This window comes from Trichomycterus rosablanca, chromosome 25 (assembly GCF_030014385.1).
Source record: "Trichomycterus rosablanca isolate fTriRos1 chromosome 25, fTriRos1.hap1, whole genome shotgun sequence".
Taxonomy (NCBI): Eukaryota; Metazoa; Chordata; class Actinopteri; order Siluriformes; family Trichomycteridae; genus Trichomycterus; species Trichomycterus rosablanca.
The window spans coordinates 16294716-16316394 of record NC_086012.1 but is presented as its reverse complement, the minus strand read 5'-3'; the positions used below and the strand labels follow the sequence as shown (position 1 = coordinate 16316394).

Genomic DNA, 21679 nt, shown 5'->3' with positions numbered 1-21679 from the left:
CCACTGTTAGGTCTTTGAGTTCAATTGTTTGGACTGTTTACTGTAAGTCACTTTAAATAAAAACACTTTGCAAAGTAAAAAAAAAAGCCAAAATTTGACCGTTCTCCTTCTAAATGTGTTTTTAACTAAGTAGCCTTGGAATAATCGAGGAAGCATCCATCATTTTATTTTGGCTGCGCCTATTTTATTAGATACTGTAGATAGTGCCTACAGTGGATGACTGTACTGGATTTAATTACATGAGGAAGGCGGGGTGTGTGTTTGTTAGTTATGGCCCTCTGTTCCTCTCTGCAGGTAACAGTGCACCTGCTGCCAGGGCTCTTCAGCTGGCTCCTCGTTTCTCAGAGGACTGCTCGGAGACTTCCAGCCTGGAGGAAGGTGAGACACAGTACAGTAGTGTGTGTCTGATGTTAGTTTCATTTAAACTTAGACGTGTCAGTGATTAATCGATTCTAACCACAGCTGACATAGAAGTCATTGTTCCATTAATGCTGTTGGTTTTAGGCTTGATTCTAATTGAAGGTGGAGATACAGACTGTACAGACTAGTTTTATAATTAAAAAAACTTAACTGTTTAAAGATGGAAGCTTTTGTTTAGCCATGATTATAGCCAAAGCAGCGGACGTGGTGTTAAGAATCGAACAAACCGACCAACTGACCTTTCTGTACTTTTTTACAGACCTCGATGCGTATGGAGTCTCCTGCTCAAGAACACACAGTGTTGTCAGCACGGGGTCTGGGTGAGCTCCCCACACAGACATTTACTTTGTTTATAGTGTGTTTTTTTTTTTAAACGTTGCCTAATTTCTTTCGGTTTACCCTTGCCCGCTTGGACGTGCAGTAAGCAGCACATGGATGGCTGCCAGTGGGAGTGTAGCAGGAGGAGTATCCACGACGAGTTGAATGGGGAGGTGACCGGAAGGAGGCGCGGTGCCCAGCCGTGCGGGACAGAACCTGACCAGGTCAGATTCTTAATATCAGTATGTACACGGGATGTAAAGTATCAGGACACCCCTTCTAATCATTAAGTTCAGGTGTTTGTTACACCCATTGTTAATAGATATAAATTAATTATATAGAGTGAATTAAATGCAAACGTTTGGGGAAGTCCCTTTCCTGATTCAGAATGATCAGGCCTACACAACCCTGACCTGATTGGTACGTTGATTGTGAGCCAGTATTTCTGTTCCAGTATCGGTGCCAGCTCTCACAAAGGCTTTTGTGACCGGATTTTTTGTGGATGGCTACCTGTCATGTAGTCATGTAGTGCAATAAACAATTATTTTAACAATAAGGACTTAATTATGTATAAAATATCATAAGAATAAACTCAAAAAAATAAAAATAATAATAAAAATGTGCTGTGAATGTTGTGGAGGTTGTTTTAATCTAGGGGTGTCCAAGCTTTTGCGTTACACTGTATACTGCTGCTATAGGAGCTATAGTTTTGTTTACTCTGCCTTTGCTTCGCTGTGTCCTGTAGGAGTGTGAGAACCCTGCGGTGGGTGTATCGGGTCAGAACTCCGCTGACGAGAGGACTCCGAAGATGAAAGGAAGACCAGTGGCTAAAAGGTTCATTTTTATTATTATTATAATTATTATTATTATTATTGGGATCATTTTAAATTACAGCTGTCAGTAAGGCTATGTATAATATGAATGTACAAGCTTTGCATGCCTGGATTTAGGCGTTTTATCTCATTCTTCATGGCAGATCCTCTCAAGCTCTGTCGGAGTGAATTGCAAGCCTCCGTAAACTGGTCTCACCACAGATTTTAATGGGGTTTATTTTGGGATCGATGGCACAATGAGACAGGGGATAATGGGGATCTGTGAACCTGTCTCATGAAAAAATAGGTTAAAATGCGGTCGGTACCGGACACTTGTCGGAGAGGGGCGTGCGGCGGTTGCGACCAATCTAAAACCAGAAAATACAAAAAAATAGTTGTAAATGATGTAATTAATGATCCAGATTTTATAAGCAGCACGGTTGTGGATCGAGGTTTTATCACTGAAGATCTGTGTGGTTCACAGGGACAGAGGCAGGAGAGCTACGACCACTAAAAGCTCTATAGCCAACGGCATTCAGCGAGTTCCGGCTGTACAGATGATGAACCAGGCCATGTGCAAGGGTAAGTACCAAAAGTGACCAAAAGTATGTGGACACCAGACCATGAGCTCGTTAAACGACAGGGCTTTCTGCAGGCTGCTTGAGTTTATTTGTTAAAGGGGAGATTCGATCCCACCCAGGAATCGGAATTGCTTTTATTTACCAGCTAGTGGATTTCTACTGCACATGCACATCATCGTGTAAACCTGTGTGTGTCTGTACTTTTGTGCTCTGTGAAAGTTACAGGCAGGGACACGTACGGAGACACGTCTTCAGAAAGCTCCAACTCGGTTCCGTCAAGCCCTGTTCATCACCAGCGCAGTCTGGAGACTCAAGGTCAGATCTCTTTATCCTATCTGATACCGTATCTGCTCAGTGTTCTGTGTAATAATACTGGGGGAGAGATTATTCAATGTCTGTGGTGCCTCTGCTTTGAAAATTGTTTTAAGATTTGTGTCAGAAAGCAGAGCATAGTTTGAGTTACTGCTTGTATACTTTGTATGCATCGTCTTTCTTGTTCACGCTATAAAATGTGAGTGGACAGGATCAGAATATATATTAAATCCTGTCAATTACCAGTCTAGCCAATCCACAATACCGATAATTATTTGCTCAGCTTTGGATCATCATGGGTGATGTTTGAAAGCTGCTCTTTATCTTATACTGCCGGGACCTTTAATGGCGACATGTCTTCCGCCACGTAGCACTGTAATCACTGCTGAGTATAGATATATTTAGTGGTTTTAGTTGCTCATCTGGTTATTAATAGTACATGACTTCATCTTGTTAAAGATCTGTGTTTCCCACTGAGTGCTGTGAGTCATGTGTTGTGGATTTCTGAGACGGCTGCGTCGACTTTATGCAGCGTGAATCAGACCATTTTGTGTGTTCTGATTCTTATAGACACCGAGAGTCAGTCGGACAACTCCGTTCCAGAGCCGCCTGACGCCGCCTGCCTTCCCAAGAGCCCCGGAAGGAAAGCGGTGGCCATGGTGAACCCACTGGTGACCGAACTGGAGCGGGCCAGAGCCGACGCCCCCGCTCCCCCCTCGGCCGCGGTGGAGGTGGCCGTGCAGTACGGCAGGGTACGACACGATTCCAGGCCCAGCATGCCCGTTTCGGGAGACCCACCTCCGCCCGTTTGCCCTGACCCACATCTGCCCCCGAGTGCACCCGGCACTGCTGTTCCAACATCGAGGCCCTGCGTCAAGACCAGCATCCAGCCACAGACCTCTCACACCAACTCTGGGTTAGTCCAGTGCCCGCTTGCTAGCAGTGTGCCCATCCAGATGCCCAGTACTGTTCCTGTCCCACCTGCTGCTTTTCCACAGACTGAAAGTACGAGCTACATCAATAACACTGCATGTCCAGGCACACCGGGGACGGTGCAGCAGCAAACGGGGTGCAACGCCTGTGGTTGCCGTGGCACCTGCGGAGGCACCAGTGCCCATCAGTCTCCTGCCAGCTTTTTTCTGCCAGCGCATCCCACGCGCCAGCTCTTCGGCCCACCCGCACCTTTTTTTCAGCTGGCACCTTCTCTGTGCAACACCACCTTCTCCACACAGGCGCACCAAGGTAACGGAACGCCGCTGCCTTTTTATGCCCACGCAACTCCCACCGCGGCCTTCACTACCGGCGCCCTTTTACAAGCCCACTCGGACCACCTGATGTCCGCGCAGCAGCCCGGTTACGCGGCTCTGCCGCAGGTGGCCGCCTTCGGTCGCTTCTACCCACCCGTCTTCCCACAAGTCGGCGCCGTACCCGGCGGCACCGGACTGAAGAAATCCAACAGTATGTCCTGCTATAACTGTGGCATGAGCGGGCACTACGCCCCGGACTGCAAGCAGCCGTCCATGGATGCCGGGCAGCCAGGTAACGCCAGTGCCAGGAGGTGACGGCAGACTGGCACTGTTTTAGTATTGGGTGCGTTTGAGTAGTGCAGATCTACAGATTTTATCCACACACACACACACACACACACACACACACACACACTGTTTGTTTGGTGGTGGCTGTTTTGTGTGAACTCGACGTTTAATGCCACACGTCTGAGCCGTGTGTGTGTGTTTTTGCAGGAGGATTCCGGCTCAAATACGTCGTGCCGCACTCGTCTGAAACACTAGATAAAGCCGATTGACAGTCGAGGACCAAGGTTTCTTCATCTCTTCCCTAAATGAGTGACGCCAGAGCGCCTGTGTTAAAGCGATGGAATATTTATGGTATGTTCGTATTAGAACTTTGATAATACAGTTCTGACTGATTTCGATGAATCTGCTCTTAATTAAAGGAATAGTTCGTGACGTTGTGTCTTGACCTTTGCATCGGAGCTACAAGGCTAATGTACGTATGTTCAGGTACGTGAACACCTGATCAGATCCAAGGAAATGAATGTTGCCCATTAATTTCAGCATTTTTAAACACACATCTCACTGTGCTGAGCTGGTTTGCCTTCATTTTAACTAGTGTTTTAATCCACGCTAGCTGAGTTTGATGCGAGGTGTAAGCGAGAAGCTTGTTTTACACACCGTCTCTATTTTATACACTTCATTCGCTCAGCAGCAGCTACTTTATTAGGTTTATCAGTATGGTACGTTCCTATATTGACCAATTTATGAGCTTCACCGACCTACCTTTCATTAATTCAATTGTCATCAACTGCTTTGTTCTGGTCAGAGTTGCGGCTGGTCTGGTTTCACCAGGAAACACTGGGCGAAAGGCTGGAGTACCTTGGACGGGGTGCCAAACTGCTTTGACGCCCAGGCGTCCAACTAAGTAGTGGACTATCTGTTGCGCGGTCCACTTAGATACCCTGCTCTACCCTGTCTGTCAAAGGAAAAGGACCCCTTTAATATTATTTGGTAGCACTGCAATGACACTGACATGGTACTGAAATGGTAGTGTGTTGTACTGGTGTGAGTTTAACAGGTGCAGCAGTGTTGTTGGGTCCATGCCCTGCGATCAGAAACTAAAAAGAAAATCTACTGATAAAAGACCAAGCAAAAGGGCAGTTGTAGCCTAGTGGTTAAGGTACTGGACTAGTAATCTAAAGGTCACTGGTTCAAACCCCACCACTGCCAGGTTGTCACTGTTGGGCCCTTGAGCACGGCCCTTAACCCTTAGTTGCTTAGATAATATACTGTCACAGTATTGTAAGTCACTTTGGATAAAAAAAAAAAAGTAAATGTAAGATAAACACAAAGGAAAAACTGCTACGGTTGAACTCAACATCTATAACGTGCTAACAGAGTGTGTTCCTAATAAATAGGCCACCATGTTTAAATACACTCAGATTCACTGATACCGGAAGACACAACACCATGTCTTTGTCATCTTAGTGTCACTGCAATAACTGATTGCAAAAATATCTGATCAGTGGAGGTCGTATGGATCTATACTGTCTAAGTGTAGCTCATTAAATGGTCAATAAATGTACATACAGGGTAAGTGTACCTAATCGAGTGGTCACACTTAACATAAGCGATCAAATTAGAATATAGATTTAGTATCATGATGCATTTACTTATCAAATGAAGCAGACAGAAACATGATACCTGTCTCGCCATGAAATGACACATACGTGTTAAACATGGCATTAAATCCAGCTAAATAAATATCAAATGAAACAGTTTATATTTTGACTTCTGATCCAATAACACTAAAGTAATTCTGATCACATTATACCCACAGTTACTCATGTATTATATAAAAGGTTATGACAGCTAGTAAATCAATTAAAATGCTAATTAGAAAGAAAACAAAGATCAAATTTTGGCTCAGGTTATCAGTCAGATGGTAATTATAATAATAATCCCTAAGCACCCCAAAGCAACCGGACTGATGTGAAAGATTTAAAACCTTCTATCAGGTACCTGAGTGGATGTTTAATAACATAATCACGTTTCTGTTACACATCGAGGTTTTCATTTGCTCAGCAAGAAAAAAGTGTTTTACATCAGAGATTTTCATCATTTGCCATGTAGCTCGAGTGCAAAACTGAAAGATTAAAAGATGAAACACGTCCTGGATATTTATTTACAGCAGGAATCACAGTCAGTATGATGGAGTGAAGAACACTTTAACCTTTCCTGTAGGGCAGCACTGAACGTCTTGTGTTTCTTAGTTGATGTTGAGAGACTTTTCAGCACAGGCTCGGTCATTTCTGACGACGGATCTTTCTGGATGAGGATTTACTTCAGAATTGTGTCGTGTGAACAGATGAAAATGCTTCCGAATTTAAGTTCTTGTTAAAAAAAAAAAAAAAGTTTCTATTTCATTGGAGTCGTGTCGGAGCCTAACTTGAGTACTTATCTGGCCTCTGAAGGTTTTTTAGACACCAGAGGATTTTTTTTATACTTGGAGCAGCTACTAAAAGCTAAAGACTGTATTTAAGATGTTTGATTTTTGTTTTATTGTTAAAAAATGGATCTATGTTTTTCAATTCAAGTGTTGTTGACTGTAAACTAAGTAAATGAGACGGTTGTCGTACTGTGAATCACGCTTCACTCATTCCGTTTAAGTGCCGGTTGGCTCTGCTTTGGATTGATGCACTATTGTTTTCAGGCCCGTGTACCTGTGTGCCTGTGTACCTGTGTGCCCGTGTACCCGTGTACCTGTGTGCCCGTGTACCCGTGTGCATGGGCTCCAGGTGTTTTAAGTGCACTGATAAATGACAGCGTTGCTGTTTGCTCACTGCCTCCGTTTATTAAAATGAAAATCTTACTTTCTCTGATCGATGCATGACGCATGAGTTTAACTCCACTACAGACTTCCATCAGCAGCATGGAGCAAAATGCAGCAGCACAAACGCTGATCCGGCACCAAGTGTTCAACGTTTCCACCAGAATCCTTTGTGTAGCCTTTTTTTAGGCCTTAGTGACATTACAAGGACTCGGTTGAGGATTTTGGCCACTGGGAGTCAAACCGTGTGTCTCAGTCAAGATTTATTTTTGACCTTGTTGTGAAATTGTGGGCAAAGTCTTTGTCAAGTGAGCCTGCCTGCTTATTAAATCATTATTTTTTAATCCTTAGAAGAGGTGGCCTATATATTTGTGCTTACTGCCACACGACGTTGACTATTAATTCAGACTGGTGTAAGTGTCTCCTGCGTTTAGGTCGTGCTCATTTCTAAAAGCAGAATTGCCAAAGCAGCAAAGAATCATTTTGTATTGAAAGATTCGGCAGGTTTTTTTCTTTGATTTTCTTACTGATTCTTAAAAAGAAGTGACATTTATTTTGTTTTGATGTTCTGTATGATGAGAACTCGAGGCCTTTAACCTGTTCCGGGCCGTTTTTTTCCCCCATGTACTGAAATGTAGAATTTGTTTGCAGTAATAAAACCCAGGAACCTGCCAACTGTATTTGTTCACCCTGTAGAGGTGTGAAGGTTTACGATGCTGTACTGTATATAAGTTTTATTTAGGCCTCAGAGATTGTTCACTGTATTTCGAATGTACATGTTGATTAATACGGAGAGGTTACACTTTATCTGATCGTATTTGCATTTTAAGCAAATTCATTGTTTTCTTTGTTTAATTATTATTAGCAATAAATGTTAAAAAAAAAAAAACCTCCTGACTCCTGTGTGTTACTTTCAGTAGTCTGTAGGTGGCGCTGTTTATCAGATTATAATGAAATGAAATGAACTTGGTGGTGCAGCAGGTACATGTGGTTACCATCTGATCTGTGTTTAGTTTGACATGTCATCAGTTTCCTCCCAAAATATGCAGGTAGGTGGATTTGTTTGTGTTTGGAGCCTTTTGGTGATTGAGTGTATACATTGTAGGTGCCCAGGATAGGACAGGACACCAGTACATCATCACACATTCACACTGATTTTATTTATAAATGCAAATAATCAAGTTGTTTTCAGGGTCATGACGTGTCTGGTGTCATGTACAGCAGTTTTTTTATTCACTGCCCTTTATTAAATGTGAATCTGGTCCAGAAACCCTTACCAGTAGGGGGATCAACCTGGATAATTGTGCCCATCCTTAGTTATCTTAAAATAACCCTTTATCCATTAAAGTTGGGACATTTTGTAAATTGCAATTAAAACAAGTATCTGTGATTTGTTGATTGCCTCAGTGGGTAGCACTGTCGCCTCACAGCAAGACGGTCTTGGGTTCGATTCCCAGGTGGGGCGGTCCAGGTCCTTTCTCTGTGTGGGTTTCCGCTGGGAGCTCTGGTTTCCTCCCACAGTCTAAAGATGTGTAAGTGAGGTGAATTGGAGATACAAAATTGTTCATGACTACTGAATGAAGCTTGTGTAAGCAGTAACTATCGTTCCTGTCATGAATGTAACCAAAGGTGTGCAAGACATGACGTTAAAATCCTAATAAATAAATAAATCAATGGTTGGAAACTGAGGACACAAATTTTTGCAGTTTTGCAAGTGTAATTCTCTCCATTCTTGCTTGATCTCAGGCTGCAGCTGCTGAACAGTCCGTGCTTGCTGTTACCTGATTCTGCTCATGATGCACGATACATTTTCGATAGCAGACCAATCTGGACTGCAGGCAGGCCTGTCAACCACACCTACTCTATGTCTACAAAGCCTTGTTGTCGTAGCACAGGTAGAATAAGAACCTGACATAAACACAGGCTCTCTAAAATCTCAATACATGCCTGCACATCAATTTGGCACGGAGAACTCGACGGCATGTTTCCACTGTCCATATGAGATGAGCATGTTTCCACAGGTCCATATGAGATGAGCTTGAGCCCAGAGAACACACCGACTCTTATGTCTACAAAGCCTTGTTGTCGTAGCACAGGTAGGATAAGAACCTGACATAAACACAGGCTCTCTAAAATTCCAATGCATGCCTGCACATCAGTTTGGCACGGAGAACTCGACGTCTGTTTTTGGACTCGTATGATCTTGGCATGTTTCCACTGTCTGTAGGTCCATATGAGATGAGCTTGAGCCCAGAGAACGCTGCGTTTTTTCCACACGTAACAGATGTGTCTTTCTCAACACAGGGTTTCGATTTGTTAAGTGTTAAGTGGCGGTTTCGAGAGGGCTCCTTAGCACATGGGGCTATTTTTATCACAGTATTATTTTTCTGGAAAATGTGCATGTAAACAGTTACAGATACTAAAAGGAAGAAAGACGAGCAGTGTCGTTAATCATACATCACTATTTTATTTACTGGATCTAGTTCCCAGTCTGACAGGCTGCTGTGGCGTTGATTACAACATCTGTATTTTCCCCTCATGCTGTAACTCATATTAATACATGTAAACTGTGAAAGGGGGACCAAGCACCTAGAGAGGAAATGCCTTTAGTGAGCGTTACAGTGAGGGTGTGACATGATTCTGTGTTCTGTTGAATCAGAGAAGCATCAGCCGGTTGTGGCGTCTAAAATATCTAGTGTTTGAAATGACCAAGGGCCAGTTTACTGTCCATCGTTCCTGACAAAGTGCGTCATAATGAAAACGTGATCGTGCTGTAGTCTGCTGATGCACCAGAGGTCATAGGTCAGCCCAGTGCAGGTTATTTGAGCAGTTTTGGCACGGCCATAGCGGTCATGGCTGCGATGGTTGGCACGGTGATGTCCCTGAAAAGAGGCGGTGTGTTGGGAGAGATGGCCGGTTTGCTCTGGTTCAGCGTCTCGACGATCATCTGCCTCATGTCACGCGTGGAATCACCCCGGACAGCCAGCAGGGCCACGATGTGCTCCTCCCTACAACACACACACACACACACACACACACGTACGTTTCATTTGCTTAAGTATCCACATCCTTAAATTTACATGAAAACTTTGCTTAGTTCTTGATTCCTCCTCTCAGCTATGCAGGTGAACATAAGCCCCGCCTACCAGAATCTACAGCCAATAGTCGGTGGATAGAAGCTTAATCTGACCTGATGTCTGGATATTTGGAGACCAGCGTGGACACCTCCAGATAGAGCAGAGTGGGGTCAGTCAGCTTGAACACCTCGGCTATAGCGGCGATGGATCCACACAGCCAGTCCGTGTCTTCACCCTAAACCAACCGATCACACCGTATGAGCGCCGAGCACCGATGAAGGTCTGAACTGTACCGAGTCACGGTTTATCTGAAGTAACTCACCGAAGAGAGTTTTTTAAAGAGAAAGCTGAACTGATCCGCCTCTTTGATCATCCTGTCGGCTCCTTCCTTCCTCTCCTCTGCGTTTTTGAACGTGATGCGCTTCTGCATGATGGCCTTTAGGTACTCCACCACCACACGCCGATGAGCCTCCTTCGTCAGCTTCTACACAAACGAGCATGCACATCCATACAGGCTTACAGTCCCAGTTCATCAGAATAAGTTTTATTTATGCTCTTGATAAGTATTATTGTAAATAATTAATGAATATATTTGCGTTTTAAATGTAAAATTTTCAAATACTTCCTCAGTAGTGATGAGTATACTTAATTACAATCTAGAGGCGTATGTTTCCCTCTAATTTTTATTTTTTTGGATGGCAAAACATCAATAAAACGTCAATAAAAAACACTTCACTGTTCTTCACAGTTTCACACGTAAACTCGGTGCTATATTATATATCATTAATACCCACAGACCCTATTTTTCTTTTAGAAACAGATCAAATGGTCTGTGGTCTGGTTTCACAGGGCAACACTGGGCGTAAAGCAGAAAAACCCAGCAGAGCTTTGGCCAACCCCCCTCTCGGACATAACCAGTCGTATGTCTGTGTAGACGCCCGGCTGGCTGATAGCACTGCTGAAATCCTGGCTCATATCTCAGCTGTGATGTGCCACCTAAGTGCCTACTCATGTTTTAACTACAGATGTGAATCTTTTGCTTGAATAATGAGCACAACAACAAACTTAGCTTTGAACTCACTATTAGAATTATTTTGTTTTTATTTGAAAGTCTTTAACAGCATTTATAGAAAAAAAATAAAAGCACATAAAGTGCTTTACTGACATCCAAACAGGCACAGCTGGCTGTCAATGAGCCAGTGAGCTATAAGTTTAATATCACGTCCATAACACTGGGGTGGTGCCGCCAATCAACACTTTCTACCTGACTGCATTAATAATAAAGACGTTCATCCCCATCCTCATTTTTTTCTGATCCTTAATTAAAATATTGAACACACCTGATTATAAGGCGTCTTGATTTTGGAGAAGTCATTAAAGTAGTCCTCCACAGTCACACAGATGGTATCCACCGCATGAGAGCCCTGCAGCCACTTCCGTGTTAGCAGCTCGTTCAGATGATTCTGTTCAGCATGTAACAGATGGATGATCACAAGGCCAAACTGAAGAGACTGTCGAGCTACGGTTAAAAAAACCGTCTTACCTCCAAATCCAAAAACACTTCATCCAGCAGGAACTGGCAACCCACTTTGGCCACCTCGTTCAGGGTCTTTTCGATGCTCGCGTCATTTTGGTTGGGCTCGGTCGACTGCGTGTACTTCCGTTTCAGACTGTTTATAGACTCCCTGATAGAAAGGAAAAGTGAGAGCATCAAGAACACAGATGCTAATGTTTATGCTGGTGTTGGAGTGATCAGAACATTTTAATTAATTTAATATTTTAATAAGATTTGGATTACAGTGGAACCTCGATCATATATGAATACACCGATCAGCCATAACATTAAAACCACCTCCTTGTTTCTACACTCACTGTCCATTTCATCAGCTTTTCTTACCATATAGAAGCACTTTGTAGTTCTACAATTACTGACTGTAGTCCATCTGTTTCTCTGCATACCTTTTTAACCTCCTTTTACTCTGTTCTTCAATGGTCAGGACCCACACAGAGCAGGTATTATTTAGGTGGTGGATGATTCTCAGCACTGCAGTGACACTGACATGGTGGTGGTGTGTTAGTGTGTGTTGTGCTGGTATGAGTGGATCAGACTCAGCAGCGCTGCTGGAGTTTATAAATACCGGGTCCACTCACTGTCCGTTCCTGCCTAGTCGGTCCACCTTGTAGATGTAAAGTCAGAGACGATCGCTCATCTATTGCTGCTGTTTGAGTCGGTCATCTTCTAGACCTTCATCGGTGGTCACAGGACGCTGCCCACGGGGCGCTGTTGGCTGGATATATTTTTGGTTGGTGGACTATTCTCAGTCCAGCAGTGACAATGACTAGTGGATGATTACTGAACTACTGGTCTTGGCTCGCTTCTCGCGGGAATTTTAAACAATCGGACCGGACATTTGGTTGTCCAGATTTGGCCCGTTAAATTGAGGTTCTGCCGGCAAACAATAAAAATTTTAATGTTTTAACTGCACAATCTGGTTTATCGTTGCCCAGTTACGTCTGTTAAATTATGCTTAATGTAGGAAAAGAGGTCTGTCATTAGGGGTCAGTGGAGGCTTTTTATTTTCTGGGTTTTTTCCTTATCTAGTCATTTCCAATTCCCAATCGTGAATCCGCTGTCGCATGCACAACCCGGTCCGATCTGCGGCTGCTTATCACCTGCCATTATTGTGCTCCCACACACAGCCGTACCGCTCAGAACACAACACAGGCGGAGACTTACTTAAAGGTCTGGCAGTTATTGATGATGGCGATCATGTACTGGACGTAGCACTGCGGAAGCTGCCGATCTTTCAAGTGCTCGTCCTTGTAGGCGATGACTTCATCTCTGTACCTGAATACGTGGTCGTAAAAGGAAGAGCGATGCTTCAGAACAAGCTTCAGACGGAGCAGTTTTGCTTTAAAAAGAACTAAATACCAACCTGATGAGGAAGGAATTCATCTGTTTCAGACAGAGCAGCAGCACCTGCTCTTTAAACGGTTCGTTGATCTGAGCTGCAACCTGCAGGTTCTGCTCAAACATCTGAAAAAAAAAAAGAAAAGAAAGACACGCAAAACACACAGCATTACGATACAGGTGAAAAAATATTTAAACGTTATTGAATAATCAAGTACGATAGGTGTGTACCTGGAAGACGATAGCTGGCAGGGTGGTCTGGTAGTAGCCGTTCTGGTCTGCCTCAGGCTCGGTCTCCTTCCGCCAGTCTTTCTTATCGGTTTCTAAAGCTTTCCGCAGCCAGCCTGTGATGTTAGACTGTTGGGAGAGTTTAAAAATGCTTTATTCTGGTCAGGGTCGCGGCAGGACGGGGTTCCGATACTCATACAGGCTCATACGATTTAAAGAAGCCAATACATCAACTTTCAGCAAGTTTTTTACATGCCAAACTCGGACTAGAGACAAGGTTTAAACCCAGGTCCCCAGGACACAGAATTAGTGCAACAATCACATTACCTGCAGGAAATTACAATTATTATCAAAAGTCTTGAGATAACTGTCAACTGTTTATGTAATAAGCCACTAAGAATTTCATTGTCATTTATTTTTATTCTGATCAAGGTTGCAGCGGGTACGGTTCCATCAGGAAACACTGGGAACCAGCCCCTAACCCCCCTCCCCTCAGACATAGTCAATCATGTTGTCGAGCCACTATGATTGTATTAATGTAAATAAAGGCAGATGCTGTAAGGCAGATGTAGCTTAGTGGTTAAGGTACTGGACTAGTAATCAGAAGGTTGCCGGTTCAAACCCGATCACTGCCAGGTTGTCACTGTTGGGCCCTGGAGCAAGGCCCTTACCCCTCAATTGCTTAGACAATATACTGTCACAGTTCAGTGATACGTTTTCTGAAATTGCAGGAGGACATGGCGAGTGTTCCGATTGACATATTTATGACTAGTCATGGTGCTTGGCAGCAGTAGCCCAGTGGTTATGGTACTGGACTAGTAATCAGAAAATTGCCGGTTCAAGCACCACCCTGAGCAAGGTCCTTAACCCTCTAGTTAAGGTCCTTAACTAGAAGTCGCTTTGGATAAAAGCGTCTGCTAAATGCCACAAACGTATCTGTAAATGCTTGGGTGGTGCAGTGCTAAATTACCCCAGCCCACTACAGCTACAGGTTTAGAATCCCCAGCAGTGCTATCAGCCAGTCGGGCGTCTACAAATCAAACTTTTGCTAGTCATAGATCTGGCACACACGAGAACTTACTGTAAAAGTCGCCAAGTATTTGCTGAGCAGGTTGTTCACAACGTCCTCAGGTAACAGCGGCTCCAACAGCTTCGCGTCACACTCGGGGGACAGATCTGGGTGGCCCATCATCTCCGCACTGAAAGACAGCACTTACTTTTTATGCTTTTGTGACAGATATGCATTGCGTGTTAGCTATCATTATCCTATACAAGCAAATGTCAGACATCAAACTCATCTTCACTATTTAACTCTATTAGGAGAATGACTAACTAACCATGTTCTTTTTTTATGAGGCCGAAAATGATCGTGTGGTCAAAGTTAAGCTATGAACTGCCCTAAAAAACAAGCAGTGTCGAACGACTGCACAAGTTGGGTCAGTCTAAGCATGGGGTGGCAAAAGCAGCATAGGAATTGCAAATGACAGGACTGGAAGAAAATTAGGCAAAGGTATCCATCACTGAATCTCGTTGTACCTGTACAATGACAATAAAGGTATTCGTATCACTTTAGCTACTTCCAGCATTGTGGAAACAGTTTGGGGAAGGCCCCTTTCTGCTCCAGCATTGGTTGGCTGAATTTGGTGTGGAGGAACTTGACTGGGCCAGCACAGAGCCCTGACCTCAAACCCATCGAACACCTTTGGGATGAACTGGAATAGAGAGTGTAAACCAGGCCCTCTGGTCCAACATGAGTGTCTGATTACATTACAAATACTGTTCTGGATGAAGGGGCAATAATTCCCACAGACACAGTCTTGAAACTGTGTAGAAATCCTTCTCCAAGGGCGACCAACTTCATATTAATGCTAATGGATTTAAAATAGAACGCCCTGTAGAAAAGCTCCTGTAGGTGCAGTATGGTGTCCCAATACTTTGTGATCATCTCAATTGGTAGAGGCGCATTAAAAAAATACTGTGCACTAGTAAAAAATATTAACAGTTTGTTGTTGTTTTACTCCCAAGAAACTAAGAAATGCAAATAAATATATTTTTTAAACATTATTTTCTCAGTGAGACCAGTAAAGGGTTAAAATATCTAAACGATGAAAGTCAGACTGACCTTTTGTACGTGTTAAGCACCCAGGTGAGCAGAGACACAATCTCGTTGGGCTCCAGGTCGTCATCAGCGAGTTCCTGCACGCGAGCCGACACTGCCTGGTGATAAAGGTCCAGGAACAGCCGCAGGGTGTCATAGTGCGGCGGGAAGCACTGCACCAGCAGGTTCTTCACGATGAGCAGGTCATCCAGAACGTAGCGGCGCGTGATCTCCAGCAGTCGCACCAGCCACATCTTATCGGACTGGCGCGTCTCGGCCTGCGCGCTCTCGATGCGCCCGCTCACCGTGCTCTCCAGCACTTCAGTCATGCGGTTCTTCCACCGCTTAGGCCGGCCTGGCGGGAGAAAAGAGGACTGCTTTTGGCGTTCCAGCAAGCGTCGGTCCATCTTCTCCTCGCGCTCGATGATGCGCATGGCCGACACCAGCATGGTGGGATCGCACCGCACCGTGACCAGCGCTCGCTGCACCACCAGCCACAGCTGCTTGGACAGCTCGCCCGAGAGGCCCTGCACCTGGCCGAAATAGGCGCCGATCAGGCCGGGCTCGGGAGCGCTCCTGCTGTCCAGCCTGTGCTGCTCGTACAGCAGGTTGTCGCGGGTGCACTCCAGGTCCATGAGACGCCGGTGCGCCTGCAGGAGCTCGCCTCGTTCGATCAGCTCACGTGTCTCCTGCACAATCTCCGGCACTAGTGTAGGATAAAAACAAACAAACAAAAAACAATAAGGAAGATCAAAATTTGCCCAGGTCCCTTCTTGTACCACCCAAGACCCCATGCGAAAAAACTACACACCACAAAAAATATTGGCTGCAAACCACAAACACTGAAACATTTTTGGCCTGGTAAAGCTACAGCTAGAGTAGTTTTCTACCTGAGAAGATGTTCTTCAGGTTCTGCACTGCGGAGGCCAGTTGACTGTGCTGTACCACGGCCTCTTTGACATCCTTCAGGTTCTCTATGGTGTTGATGCTCTGTCTCCAGTCCTTACTAAGGTCGGCCAGCGAGTTCTGGATGTCCTTCACGTCACACAGTGCGTTGTGGAGTTGTGTGAGACCCGTTCGTACTCCGTCAAGCTGAGACTGGATAGCAGCCTGAGAGAAAAAGTACAGAAAGCTTTTATATGTAGGGAGAACATGACTGGATTTGCCTTGTTCAATGCTGAATGTCAAATTATCATGCCGGAAGTGGCCCAGCGTTGGCTAAATAACACATTTCCCACACCATCAGCACCACCAGGCTGGTAGCAACAACCATGGCATAGTGGGAGTCACTTAGCTCACATTATTTCCCTTCTGACATTTAATGTGAACTTGTGACCTTCTTACTTTGAGTCTGGCCTCGACAGACGCCTTCTTGCGTGCCTCTCTGCGCCTGTACTGCTCGACTTTATCCAGCTGATCTGAGCGCTGCAGCATCCCGGCCACCCTCTGAACGGCTGTGGCGACGGCCTCTTTGTTCGTCTCCTCCATTACTGCACAACAAGAGGCTCTGAAACACACCAGACAGAGAGTTATAACGCAAACAAAAAAGAGGAAAGATGAACCAAGATCAAGGATGATTTGTATCTGGAGAAAGGTGTGAAAATCTCAGCTGTGGACAAGCATGGCAACACCCACAGTTCTTTCTAAAATCCTTCCTAACACTGGCATATAGTTCAATCTAAGAATCTAAGCTTAAACCTTAATGTTTCCAAAATAGACTCTTTATTTAGTTCTCTTAAACCTGCTTTTTTTGTGGGCAACAGCAGTTTGTTTTTACTGTACAAAGGTTTAGTATTAATTTTCACTACATTGTTTTCACTCGTGAGAAACGACTTCACACTTAGATCGCAGGTTGTCTGGTGTCTCAGACCAGAGCTGTGATGTAGTTTTTGAGCTTGTGAAGGAAATAATAGAAGGTCCAGTATCTCTAGGAAAGGGCATGGGCTAAATGATCATCGAAAACAAGCCCAGATGAATAGAAGTTAACTGAGAGCTTTTCTCTCAGCTTTATTTCACACAAACAGTAACAAAAAGCTCATGATAAAACCTACAACAAATAAAACATCTTGTTGTTCTAAGGTTTAAACTGACCACTATGGGTGGTCGATCGTTTACTGTGGTAGCTTCCAAATTGTGGAATACACCTAAGTCAATCGGTGATGCCTCCTCTCTTTCTTCATTTAAACCTCCATTAAATACTTAAAGCTTTCATTATGTTTTCATGGTTCTGACTGTACTTGAATGTTATACCTGTAATATCTTTATTATTTCTGTTAAATGTGTTCATGTTCTTTGATTATAAAGTGTCCTAGAGCACTGAAAAGGCACCAATATATAAATAAAAGTGATGATCTGTTTTGAAAAGCTACAGTCTGTATATTTACATCAGAACCGCTTAAACTAATTTATTACATTACTGGGAATAATCCGGCAGGTCAAACAGTATCTGACAAGTGGTGGTCCTGTAGTGGTCCCTTTCCATTGATGGATGGAATGGAGTCTGACAAACTTGGCAAAGCAAGAGCTAAATCACAGTCAGTGATTGTACGCCTAGTGACACAAAAGGTCATCCAAATAAAAATAAACACTGACTGGTGTGAAGGTATGGATCAAAAGTTGAATTTCGTTTTACTCTCGGTTTAGCCAACTAGTCTGCTCATCTTAACCTACAGGAAGAGTGGCACAGTGGCTCGGTGGGTAGCACTGTCACCTTACAGCAAGAAGGTCCTGGGTTCGATTCCCAGGTGGCGCGGTCCGGGTCCTTTCTGTGTGGAGTTTGCATGTTCCTCCCACAGTCCAAAGACGTGCAAGTGAGGTGAATTAGAGATACAAAACTGTCCATGACTGTGTTTGACGTTAAACTTGTGAACTGATGAATCTTGTGTAACTAGTAATTACCTGTCCTGTCATTAGTGGAACCAAAATGTATAAAACGTGACGTTAAAATCCTAATAAATAATAATAACCTGCAGGAAAGGACATTTATTACAAATAGTATTTCTGTAATTTAAATTTTAACGATTTATTAAAGGTACAATGACAGTAGTTTAGATTTAGCCTGGCGGTTCTGAGATCTCTAAATCAAAACAAACAACCTAGGGTTTGTTTTTCCCTACCTGTATTCTGCATCCCAACTCGTGAGCTACTGCGGGATTGACTAATGATCTGTCCAATCAGCGTTTGAATAAATTATACGATAGCGAATCAAATCTGAGTAGGCGGGGCAAGTCGGAAAACAGGTAGGGAAAAATACCGCAGGTCTATAAGGCCCGAAACGAGCTAAGCTAATGTTGCTAACAGACATTCTTGCATTGACAATTATTTATGACAATTATTTGTGATTGAATACAATAAAAACTAACAGGAATGACTTACTCAGACACGAATGATGTTATTTATGATCTAAACGACCATCCCTGTGGCGTTAATTTGTTATTTTTCAGCTACTTCATCCTTATCTGCTCGGTATGAATCTTCCTGGTTGTTCGCTCCGCCCAACAACAGCAGCTGCTCTCTGTGTGCCGAGGAGCCGGTCTTAAAGAGTCGATTCCTCTAATCAACTCTGAATTCATGGAGTCGATTCCACACAGTAAAATCGATTAAGTTCGGAATCGAGTAAAATTGATAGTATAAAGCATTTGTTTATTCATTCTTTTTCCCATTTAAGAAACACCCTGAGAGTAGCCAGTCTACCTACTGCTTTATTATTGCTTGGTATGAAGAAACCAAAGTAGTCAGAGGAGCATCAAACTGAAATAGAGAATCAAAATAGAAAATTAAACCTAGGACACTGGAGCTGTATGATTATCAGTACTTTGTTCATCTTGATCAGGGCTGTTGAGACTAACCCAGAAAAAATGGAATCAAGCTGGAAATAAACTCTGGAAAGGAAGCAACCCAAATTAATCAGACTACCCAATGACAAGTTTTTGGGAGATTAGTGAAAACTGTTGTTATAATAATCGAGAGAACATACCAAACTTCACACAGACTTTTACAAGAAGCAATTCCAAACCTTGATCCATGGAGCTGTGAGAAACTGGAATGGGATGTCCAACAAGCTAATGGTCAGGTGTCCCAATACTTTTGTCCATATAGTGTATTTAAATGTGCCTTTAAATTAATACTAAACAATACTGAATGTTTACTGTTTTGATTATTTTAAGTTTTAATTATTATCAAAGAAGTTTAGCTGCAATTTATTTTTGTCCCAAGCTGTTCTCTTCAACAGATCACTATAATTGGCCTAAAACTTGTTAAAATATCAAACAATTATTAACCTTCTCTATCTTTTTTCCTTTTTTATCTTGTGACCAAGACAAAATATTGTTGCAGTCTTTCTGCAAGCTTAACTGGCCTAAAGGAGGGGAAACGTGGAATGATCGAGGGGCTCCCTACTTATTTATTCATAGGCAATTGCTGTTTATAGACTGATTTTTGGTAATATTATTTCTCTTTTATCTTTTATTTGTTTTATCGCCATTATAAGCTCTGTATTTAGAGCCATCTCTATGGCGTGCCATTTGTATGTTTTAAAACATTCTTATAAAAAAAAAAGGTGAAAGGAGTTTTAGGATACAGAGCTATATAGTTGTTTACATGTGCATCAAAACTGTAGAGGTTAAAATTACAACAAATGTTTCAATTTTATGCTTTTCAGAAATTTTTAAATCTTAAAATGAGCAGTTATTCCTCTGGACTGGCATAAAATTTTTATTGGATAAATAAAGGTTAAGACTCTGTTATGCTGTACAACTATTACAAAACATTTATATTCCGACGGGTGTGGTGTCTTCTAGGTTAGCAATGCCCTCATCCACAAGGAAAGGAAGGGTTCCGGAGTGGTTTGCTAAGTATGAAAATTATGTAAATGATAAACTTCAGCCTTCAGTCACCGGAACACGACTCAAATGAACACCTACGGGAGGTTTTGTATAAAGTAAAAGCTAAGTTTACATAAGCTTGTAAAAGGGCACATATGTCACTGACTTTTGGTATTTCAATTACATCTTTTTCTTTTCCTTTCTTGCACAGCAACAAATTAACCTTGTATAAAGTAAAGCTTACTTGGCAGTGGACAGTGGCACCCAGTGTCCAGCTATATGTAACTGATGGCAGACTTGTTTTGGGTGGTTCTTGGATTACATCTGATAATCAAGACAAATTTCACTTAGCATTTGGAGATGAGTTGTACCACTGTTCCACGTACTGTATAATAGATGCAGTGCAACTAGCTTATTCAGTAGGCACAAACCATTAGGCAGTTTTAATTAGTAATAATCAGTAATGAGGAATTAAAAGCCCATTTCACACGATTTTGATAAAATTCATGTGCTGCATGTAGATTTTCGACCTAGTAAACATACAACAAATCCATGAAGGTTTTTTTCTCCCCATCATTCAGTCGGACTGGCATGACCAACAGGTTCCCGACATGTGTCTGCACTAGCACTGGAACTCCCTCTACAGAGATATAATGACCTAGGGCTCGGCCAGAGTTTTGGTAGGGCGTGCTGGAACCCGTCAGCACGTTTTATTACAAAAACAAGTCCATTTCTGAACCCAACATTAAATACAGTGTGTCACCGTTATAATTCTGTACATGATTTTAAGGGGGTTTACAAAAATGTTTATTGTAGAAATATATACTCATTAAAATCCAACAACAGAAGAGAATGAGAGTCAGTATTACCAACATGCAAAACCACACCATCTTGAAATAAGATGAAACTTTCAAAACACGGAATACAAGTTTCAGTGGTTGCTGCTCAGCAGCAAAGACGTGTACAAAAGTATGTGAACTGTGTTCAAAACATTCTGCAATACAAACATATTAATTTGCAAAAAAAAAATAATAATAATAATTTAAACTACAGGAATTGTAGCTCAGATGATGAAATGTTGTTAAGAGTTAGTTACAAAGCTCGAAAAATCATAAAAGAACCATAGAAACGTGTAGAACTTGATCCTGCTCTAACATTGAGGCACTTTGACCCAGATCGAGCTTCTCTATAAGTTTCATACGTTTCTGTACAGACAAAAAAAGCCTCTGGGTTTATTCATCAATATGCTCATATGTAGGGTTATAAAATCCACAATGCATGTCACACAACATTTAAAAAAGCTTTACATTTATTTAGAATTTAATTAACATTCTTTTCATTCTTTCTCTCTCTCTCTCACGCTCTCTCTCTCTCTCTCTCACACACACACACACACAATGGGGCGCTCGCACGCACATGCAAATCTGCTGCCAGTGACGTTTACACGATCCTCCTCAGCCGGCTGTACTGTCTTATTTTTCAAAAGGAGCAAACGTTCAGTTCAAGACCTTCAAATCAACAATCGATGGCTGGAATTCCAGAAAATGTTAACACTGTGTGAAAGAAGAAGAGGCTTTCTATAATTGGAAAACAATCACAATCCAAAACACCCCAGAATGACCAACATCTGGTTTCTACACAAACAGGCTGCTGGGACTCTTGACTCACAATGTAAATCCTGAACAGAATATCATAAAACAGATTCAGAATTGCTCTAGACACACAATACGGCTTGACATGTTTTTGTTGAAGTGC

At 42.8% G+C, this 21679-nt stretch overlaps 2 protein-coding genes across 6 annotated transcripts in view; one reads left to right on the top strand and one right to left on the bottom strand.

The window, feature by feature from the left end:
• The window catches only part of zcchc2 (zinc finger, CCHC domain containing 2), a 28291-nt gene extending 20630 nt beyond the window's left edge, over positions 1–7661 (top strand). For 2 of the 5 annotated variants that reach the window (XM_062988088.1, XM_062988087.1), the window contains exons 7-14: positions 295–378; positions 680–740; positions 842–962; positions 1484–1572; positions 2035–2132; positions 2351–2446; positions 3014–3982; positions 4186–4526. In XM_062988088.1, the coding sequence (XP_062844158.1) occupies positions 295–378; positions 680–740; positions 842–962; positions 1484–1572; positions 2035–2132; positions 2351–2446; positions 3014–3982; positions 4186–4247 (1580 nt within the window). In that variant the 3' untranslated portion in view covers positions 4248–4526. Of the gene's footprint in view, positions 1–294; positions 379–679; positions 741–841; positions 963–1483; positions 1573–2034; positions 2133–2350; positions 2447–3013; positions 4034–4185; positions 4527–6201 lie in introns of those variants that run through there. The other 3 variants (XR_010007591.1, XM_062988089.1, XM_062988090.1) reach the window with 3 other exon arrangements.
• A 1573-nt stretch (positions 7662–9234) lies between these two features.
• Positions 9235–18607, bottom strand: exoc3 (exocyst complex component 3). The gene is made up of 13 exons (XM_062987853.1): positions 18477–18607; positions 16446–16608; positions 15992–16211; positions 15126–15807; positions 14085–14202; positions 13007–13132; positions 12801–12901; positions 12602–12712; positions 11408–11549; positions 11205–11327; positions 10187–10348; positions 9978–10099; positions 9235–9795 (listed from the first exon to the last, which is right to left on the bottom strand). Exons 2-13 carry the CDS (start codon positions 16587–16589, stop codon positions 9606–9608), a joined length of 2241 nt encoding a protein of 746 aa, XP_062843923.1. The 5' UTR covers positions 16590–16608; positions 18477–18607; the 3' UTR covers positions 9235–9605.
• Between the last annotated feature and the right edge of the window lie 3072 nt (positions 18608–21679).

Excerpts from the sequence above, each read along its gene's own strand:
- exoc3 (XM_062987853.1), bottom strand. The coding sequence starts at position 16,589 with ATGGAGGAGACGAACAAAGAGGCCGTCGCCACAGCCGTTCAGAGGGTG. Across the intron at positions 14,203-15,125 it reads GTGCTTAACACGTACAAAAG|TGCGGAGATGATGGGCCACC; the intron begins GTCAGTCTGACT and ends GCTGTCTTTCAG. Across the intron at positions 12,713-12,800 it reads ATGAATTCCTTCCTCATCAG|GTACAGAGATGAAGTCATCG; the intron begins GTTGGTATTTAG and ends CCACGTATTCAG.